The following is an 8,447-nucleotide window of genomic DNA, read 5'->3' on the forward strand; positions in this document are numbered from 1 at the left end:
CACGTCGAATGCATTGTGTTCACGTGGACATCGCGACCATCATCAGCGAGGATGGGAAGAAATATAAGTGACAACATACTGAGCCACCATGTTAAAATAGAGGACGCTCATATGTCATGGTATTGAGTCATACTTATTTGGCTAGCGCATACTATTTTTGTCTCCCGTTGCGACGCACGGGCATATTTGCTAGTAGACCTAATGAGCATAATCATATTTTCTTACTACTGATTGTTCATTTTGCTACTTTAACAACATATTATGTACCCCATTTCGAAACATGGAGTACTTCCTTATTCAAGTTCAAATGTGAAGCCGGCCACTACCTCCATTTCGGGTGTGCAGGACGTTTTGGCCAAATTTGTCAATTCAGATATGTTAGGCACAAGGACATTAACTCTACCCAACTTCAGGTCAAAAATTAACTCTACTACCAGAACTCCCTTTGCATGCAGCCAGTGCATTCAAGTTTTCCTTGCCATTTTTTGGCAATGCATGGGAGGAAATAGGAGTGAATTACTCGCATTAAACAACTACATGCTCATATTGGTGGAGGTGCAACGGCTGAAACGCCCAATATACAGCTCCGCGGATGGGGCAACTGAAGCAAACAAAAACGATCAAATCATGCTATTAGTGTGTGCTACTAGTAGTAGTAGTAGTACTTTATGGCATGTCATCAGTGCCACACTCCTCAAAACTGAAAGCCACGGCCTCTCCTCTGTTCCAAGACCTGGCAGGCAGCCAGCCCCTTTCTTCCTCCTGGTTTTACAGCCCTCTCCCATCATCATTTGGAATCGGAATCCTGTTTATGTGTCTGTCGATTGCTTGTTCCTGTGATCTTCCTCCATCCTAGCCTAGCCCCCCTCATCACAGGTCAATAACACCCGGTCATCCTCCAAGTATCTTGTCACCCGGCTCCTGCTTTTCAGGTTCTTGCTTGCAGCACAGCCCCCTATTAATGCTTCCTCCTGTCATTCTCATGCTCAAATCAGCCTTTCTCCGCCCCTTCTGGTTGCCGCCCGCTTGTTTTTGAAGTTGTTCTGATTGGCTCTGTTGATGCAAGAGTTTCATCTTGATTGACTTGAGGTGTTCTTCGCTTGGCTTTTCTTTTCGGTAATCCCTTCCTCGAGCCCTGAATTTAAGCTGGTTCTTGGTGCACGAAAGCAACGTCGATTTAGGAAAAAAGATCTTCCGTCTATAAAATATTTCGTTCTGATCTTTAATTCCCTGCCATGTATAGCAGGGTTGGCGCTAGTTCTTGATTGGTGGGAAAGAAAACGCTCGTATTTATTCCCGGCCAATTTTTGATCAGTTCTTGTTCCAAAGGTCGGCAAGGAATCCCCAACTCCTGCCATCGATTAGCTCCCTATCCGATCAGGCTAGGCAGCGGGCGGGCGATCAGAATAAATGGCGGTCGCCGGCGGCAGCGGCTGCCTGGCCAAGGCGGCGGCGGTGTTGGTGCTGGTTTTGTGCATGGCGCGGTGGTCGGCTGCTGGCATGGGCGTAAACTGGGGCACGCAGCTGAGCCACCCGCTGCCGGCGAGCACGGTGGTGCGGCTGCTCAAGGACAACGGCTTCGACCGGGTGAAGCTGTTCGACGCCGAGGACAGCATCCTGGGCGCGCTCAAGGGGTCGGGGATCCAGGTGATGGTCGGCATCCCCAACGACATGCTCTGGGACCTCGCCGGCAGCACCAAGGCCGCCGAGCGCTGGGTCACGGCCAACGTCTCCAAGCACGTCAACGACGGCGTCGACATAAGGTACATTTGCTTCTGTGTTTTTTTCCTTTTCTTTGCTGTGGTCGAAGAAATATCCCTGGCCGTTTGATAAGAAAATGAACGGCTTCAATGCAGAAATTTTCCTTGTTCAATGCAGAAATTGAATGGCTTCTAATTAAAGGCTCCACTAGTGTGATTTTTCCAGTGGAGTTCATGTGTATCCTGTGTAGTACTACTCCACTCCCTCAAGATTTTACATTTGTACTCTACATCGAAAGGGAACCAAAAAACCTTGTGTGGTAGTCGCCTAAGTTCTGGTCAGTTCGGGTGAGTTGTGCAGTGGGGTCCAGCCACAACTTTGGCACACTACATCACACATTAAGGTTAAGGCGATCCTTTTTATCTTCTCCAGATGTCTGTCTTAAAACAAGTTGTGCAGCAGCTAGCAAGTGTTGCTGTCAAACCAAATCAGAAGCTTCAAAAGATATCGAGTAAAGCTAGCTAGCTAGGCCCCTTCACTTTAACGGGGAAGACCACAGCTCCAAGCAACTGAAATTCTCTTCCGCTCGAATTATTTTTTCCTTTGCAACGAGCAATTGTTTATATTTTAAAAGATTCTAGCTAATTTCTGGATAGCAAAATTTTTTGATTGAAAACAAATGACATGTTTGAATTCGACAGTCCTTTTTATGCTTGCAATGTTCAATGGAAAACATTTTTGTGCTTAAATTTTACTTTTGGAGCACTAGATAAATCGATTTTCTTAGGAGGCGTGCAAAAAAAATGCACTTCTTCTGGTGAAAACTTCAAAGCATTTTCAAATTTCCACTACTCATGACGGGAGGACTTGCATGTGCCATGCATATAAAAGTTAGGCTTTCCTTCTTTCCTTCTCGTGCACTTCTTTCGCCAAGTGCTTACTTAGAGTGAAAAACGATAACGCTATCTCTTTTGGTGATACTGATTCTGCCACTGCTGTGGGTTTGCCTTGATTGGGTGATCGAGACATGGATCTATCTAACGGCAGTGAACAAAAGCCTAAAGCTCAAAAGAAACCACAGCCTCTCCGAGAGAGAGTTTGACACGTTTGGCAATAGCCTCATTTATCTGCATCTATGCTTTTCAAAGTCATCTTGTCAAAATCCAGCAATCCAGAAAGATCATGCACCATCTCCAATTCTCCATGAATCTGAATTATTACAGCTTTTTCGCGTAGAATTATTGTAGCCTTGTTGCCTGTGAATTTTTTGTGTTCGAGATTATTGGGTTATTCAATTCTGATTTTCCATTATGGAGGTAAATTTCTTTTGTTCAAAGGAAACAAAACTTTCATGGCCGCTCATCGGTCCCAATCCTCTTCTCACGAATATCCGGCTTCATTGCACAAATAATTCTCAAGACATTCTTGTTGTCAACAAAAAATATTCTCAAAACATTCTTTTCGGGGGAAAATGATCATTCTGAAAACTCAGCATCAGGAACCTGTCTGCCAAATAATTCTTAGCACAAATATATAGTGATAATTTTTTGTTTGTGTGTGTGTATTTTTTCATGGTCGGACATGCCATCATATCTGATGCAGATATATATCACAATCATCTCACGTCATATTCCACCTCTAATCACGATGCATTTAGCAGATTGCTCTGAAATTTAAATCACAGGAGCCAATTGTTGCCGTGCCAGTCCTGCTACTGAGTAACAACACTGACGCGATCGGTGACGGGTGCAGGTTGGTGGCCGTCGGGAACGAGCCGTTCCTGCAGACGTTCAACGGCACGTACCTGAACACGACGTTCCCGGCGATGCAGAACATCCAGGCGGCGCTGATGACGGCCGGGCTGGGCAGCCAGGTGAAGGTGACGGTGGCGCTGAACGCCGACGTGTACCAGTCGGCGTCGGGGAAGCCGTCGGACGGCGACTTCCGGGCGGACATCCACGGGCTCATGCTCAACATCGTGCAGTTCCTGGCGTCCAGCGGCGCGCCGTTCGTGGCCAACGTGTACCCGTTCATCAGCCTGTACGCGGACCCCAACTTCCCGCTGGACTACGCCTTCTTCCAGGGCTCCACGTCGCCGGTGGTCGACGGCGGCGTGACGTACCAGAACACCTTCGACGCCAACCACGACACGCTGGTGGCGGCGCTGCGCAGGAACGGGTTCCCCAACGTGACCGTCGTGGTCGGCGAGGTCGGCTGGCCCACGGACGGCGACGCCAACGCCAACCCGGCGTACGCGCAGCGGTTCAACCAGGGCCTCCTGGACCACGTCGCCTCCGGCAAGGGCACGCCGCTCACGCCGGGCGCCCCCGTCGACGCCTACCTCTTCAGCCTCGTCGACGAGGACAGGAAGAGCATCCAGCCGGGCAACTTCGAGCGCCACTGGGGCATCTTCTTCTTCGACGGGAAGCCCAAGTACCAGCTCAGCCTCCGCGGCAATGGCGGCGGCATGCTTGTGCCGGCGAGGGGCGTCGAGTACCTCCAGAGGCGGTGGTGCGTGCTCAAGCCCGACGCCGACCTTGGCGACCAGAAGGTCGGCGACAGCGTCAGCTACGCCTGCGGCAGTGCCGACTGCACCAGCCTCGGGTACAAGACCTCGTGCGGCGGCCTCGACGCCAAGGGCAACGTGTCGTACGCGTTCAACAGCTACTACCAGACCGAGGACCAGGACGACCGAGCCTGCGACTTCCGCGGACTCGCCACCACCACCACCGTCGACCCCTCTACCGGGACGTGCCGGTTCATCGTCGGGATCGCCCCGACCAGCACGGCGACGAGGAACGTCGCGGCCAGGACAGCGGCCGTCTTCTTCGCGCTGTTGCTCGCAGGCGTGTTCTGAATTCAGGATTGTTAGTTTAGTTGTCATCTTTCAGCTTTTCCTTTTTCTTGGCAGAAATAGTAGCTCATCTTGATTGTCAAATAGTCTTCTATGTACTGTCCTTTGTGTGGTTTCCAGACCAGAATACATGGAACATTGGCTGGCCTTCTGATGAACTGGACGACGACGACGAACCTTTTCAGCCCCCACAACTCGAACTCACCATCTCCCTTGCATGCTTCAACATTGCTCTTCTGATTAAGCACAAACTTGAACTGCCTCCTGTCTACACGTAAATCCTTTATAGCAGGCTAGCAGCTGTCTTTGTAACCGATGCCTTTTTCATGGCATGTGTCAAATGAACTGTACACTCCTATAACCCTCCGTATGTACACCACATACTACTTCACCTGGCACGACAGAGGTCAGGGGAGCAACAATTCAACTAGCAAGCAAAGGAACATAACATATGAAAAATAAGCAACATAGGCGTGCATGATCATATACCCAGAAGGTAGCAAAGTTTGTCATAACTACTATGGTGTCATCCTACCACCACATCAAAAAGAGGACGTGATCCTACCACCGTAAGTTTATCATCACCATGAGGGGTTAGTATATATCACCTCATCTAAATATATAGGCCAGCAACAGTTTTCAAGCCCTAGCTACCACAAAAAGTACAACGTTGTCGTTTGTCAGCATCATGCACGTTGTTACCACCACTAGAAACATCGTCTGTCTTCTAGCCTTTTTGGCTCAGTGTGAGCTCTTTTTTATTTTTATTTGGAGACTTCAAGACCTTGTTCGAACCTATTTATTTGTTTAATAAGAGGGCCGTATGCATCGTTCTGATGCAGAGGCCGGGGAGTCCCCCTTTTCGAAAAAGAAAAAAAAAGTGGTGCTTGCCTAGATAGCTCCTAAGCCAGAGCACCCTATGATCTTCCCCCATGCCAACGAACCCAATCCCCTTTGCCTTGTTGACCAGCAGGTGGCTAAGAGCCGCCACCAATGCCTCCTGACTGAAGTCATATTGGTCCATGACGGTGATGTATAGAGAAGGGTACATGTCGACATGCTTACTCTCCGTAATGGCAGTTGCCACCTCCTTGATGGCCTCAGTCAAGTTGCTTAAGGCGCTCAGCTCCTCGTCCATCAAGCCGCCCATCTTCCTCTTCCTATCAATAGCCTTCTCATTAGGACCATCAAGGACGACGGGCTTTGACTCCTGGGTGTCTGGATACTCAGGCATAGGCGAACCGAGAGGCTCACTGGAGCCTATGGCATGTTTGTCGATAGCCAACCCATAGGAGAATTCTGATGCATCTATGAGTAGTTCTCGATGGGAGTGGTGAGAAACTCAATGTCCTTAGGGTGGTCCTAAGAAAGGAACACAACATAGTTGTGATTGGTATGCCAGAGAAGTTTGCACAAGTGGTATGTGATCTAACCGCGATGTGGCCTTGGTAGTGTTCTAACTCCAACAGGATCATGAAGGTGTCCTGGTCCCATTGTGCGCTGCTAAGGTCTCTGAGCCTAACACTTGGATCCATATGGCTCTCCACTTCCCGATGTAGTTGTAGACCTGTGTCGAGGTGACCTCTTGGCCACATAACTCAAAGACCTATTTTGCAACAGAGCTCAAGTGCACTTCCTTGAATCCCTTTTGAGTCCTCACCCCACTGGTGTTAGCTCACACATCTTGAAGCCTTATGTACAACAGCAGTAGCAGCATTAGGCACCGCCAGCATAAATGTTGGGTGCCTAGCAGGCAAATGGAAGACATCTGAATCCGAAGGCATGTGCTCGTCGATGGAAGCCTGGGAGTCCTCAACATATGACGACAAGAAATTTTGGGACAAGACAATGGTCTGACCAAAGTCTTGGGTGCTCATGTCCTACAAGCATTAGCATCAGTACTAGTTGAACACACTACACCTGGACAGTAAGAAAGACCACTACACATGAAAAGTAAGCATAGTACACATGGATCATGAAGTTCAACACGGTGCACATTGATTGATCTTCAAGCTCAAGGCATACCATGAAGTCCAACACACTACCACACCTACATATTAACCATACTTGCAAACTAACATACTACACATACTCTGATTCACAAGCTAGTACCACATATATCATATTATCATCTAAACCGTCATGGAAAACAGCATGAACATTATCTAAGTCTACAAGCAAAACGTAGCATGCTACCAATCCATCACCACTATCAAGCACAACATCAGAAGCTCACAGATCGATAGTCTACAATGTTGCCACATGGTCATAGATCTACTCCTACCACATTCTCTTAGATCTAAGCTCGAATGAGTAGGGAGGGGGAATTGATCGAAGTTACAACCATCGAAGAATTGGAGGGGGGAGGCGCATAATAGACCGAAGAGGAGAAGGAAGACAAATCGCCGCCGCCTTCTACCGCCAGCCAGAAAAGACACACCGCTTACCTGCTCATTGATGAAGAATCTGCCAGGACACACTTGAGCTCGTGTCATCTCCCTGCTCACATTATCTTGACGGCGCGTTCCCCTCCCCTGCACACCGCGAGCCTGGGTGAGAGAAAACAGTTGATCCGGTCGTTTCTAGATGCAGGTCAGACTACCAAACGGGCTATTTTTGCACCACGCGAGCCTGGTTGGGTATGTTGCAGGCTACCAAATGCCTCTTAGGTATCTTACCCTCTTCTTGTTTTAATAGGACTAAGACTCGTCTAGATGAGACGTAGTTATGTCACATCTAAGTGGGATCTCGACTTCCTTCTTTATCGTTTGTTGCTTGTCTTTTTTTAGCGTTTATTTTTTGCTTGTTGATTGGTGATTGTCCGTTGTAGCGATGTGCTATGTCATAATTGGGCTGAGTTTTTTTCCTTTTGTGTTGTCTGTCCTTTTTCTTCCTCTTTTTTGAGAATCTCCTTTTTCCCTTTTTTTGAGAAATTCCTTTTTCCTTTTGTGATTGTACCTAGTTTGGCCAGGCTATTTCTCCTCTTGCCTGTTGGGCATGGGAAAAACAAAGAAAAGAGATCTGGGCTTTTTATTTAAACTGCACTCTAATTGCATGTTTTTACAATACACACATGCACGTGTCTTGCTTGTCAACATTTCGCATGGAAACATAGATATACTGATACCCATTTGTACAACACCTCGCACAGAAACAGCTGAATTGAATGGGAAAAAATAATAGTGGTGCTAAGCACCAGAATGTTAGTAAATTCCCCAAATAAAAAATGTTAGTGAATTTTTTTAAAAAAATATGAATTTAAAAATGTGTTCACAAAACTTAAAACATGTTCACAAATTTAGAAAATATCCATGAAACAAAAAAATCTTGGAAATTTATTGTTCACCATATATGTGCAAAAATGTTCATCATTAGTTTAAAATATTCAACATTTATTGAAAAAGAATCCCACGCTAACACAAATTTCAGCGCTTTGCATCGGATGGCTCAAAAGTTACGCGTGAAGGGTGGATGTGCAATTCATCAGTCATCACAAAGTTTGACAAAAAGACAGAAAAGATATTCATTTTTAACCATAAACTCTGTATTTTATCCCGTGTAAAAGGAAAAGCAAAAGACATTAACCCCATCGGGAGACCACCATGCACCCTCATCTCATCCGCTTACAATCCAATTTACTTTTCTTAGTTTCTTTCATTCTTAGCCCGCAGTCTAATTTAATTAGTGTAAGAAAAGTAAATTCCATATCCTGACCACAGGAAAGGAAAGATCCCATTTTGTTTTATTTAAATGAATTATTTTTGTTCTCCAACAAAATTGTGAGTTGTGACTCACTCCAACAAACAACACTGGCTAGTTTGACATTATTTTTTCAATTCAATTAAGCTTTTGGACAAATTGAGGCCAATGTTCGTAACCCTTCTGTCTCCTC

The 8,447-nt window shown here is 46.7% G+C and overlaps 1 protein-coding gene across 6 annotated transcripts; it reads left to right on the forward strand.

The window, feature by feature from the left end:
* The first annotated feature begins 672 nt into the window (after positions 1-672).
* On the forward strand, positions 673-4,751 carry LOC123121754 (glucan endo-1,3-beta-glucosidase 5). Of its 6 annotated transcripts, none has more exons than XM_044541790.1 (3): positions 673-1,116; positions 1,247-1,763; positions 3,454-4,750. In XM_044541790.1, the coding sequence occupies exons 2-3, from the start codon at positions 1,411-1,413 to the stop codon at positions 4,556-4,558; spliced, it is 1,458 nt and encodes a 485-aa protein (XP_044397725.1). In that variant the 5' UTR covers positions 673-1,116; positions 1,247-1,410; the 3' UTR covers positions 4,559-4,750. The 6 variants fall into 6 exon arrangements, with proteins under 6 accessions (XP_044397725.1, XP_044397724.1, XP_044397727.1 ...); XM_044541789.1 differs by having other exon boundaries at positions 679-1,116; positions 1,244-1,763; positions 3,454-4,751; XM_044541792.1 differs by having other exon boundaries at positions 679-932; positions 1,244-1,763; positions 3,454-4,751.
* Positions 4,752-8,447: the final 3,696 nt, after the last annotated feature.

This window comes from Triticum aestivum, chromosome 5D (assembly GCF_018294505.1).
Source record: "Triticum aestivum cultivar Chinese Spring chromosome 5D, IWGSC CS RefSeq v2.1, whole genome shotgun sequence".
NCBI classification, from domain to species: domain Eukaryota; kingdom Viridiplantae; phylum Streptophyta; class Magnoliopsida; order Poales; family Poaceae; genus Triticum; species Triticum aestivum.

Excerpts from the sequence above, each read along its gene's own strand:
- LOC123121754 (XM_044541790.1), top strand. The coding sequence starts at position 1,411 with ATGGCGGTCGCCGGCGGCAGCGGCTGCCTGGCCAAGGCGGCGGCGGTG. Across the intron at positions 1,764-3,453 it reads AACGACGGCGTCGACATAAG|GTTGGTGGCCGTCGGGAACG; the intron begins GTACATTTGCTT and ends TGACGGGTGCAG.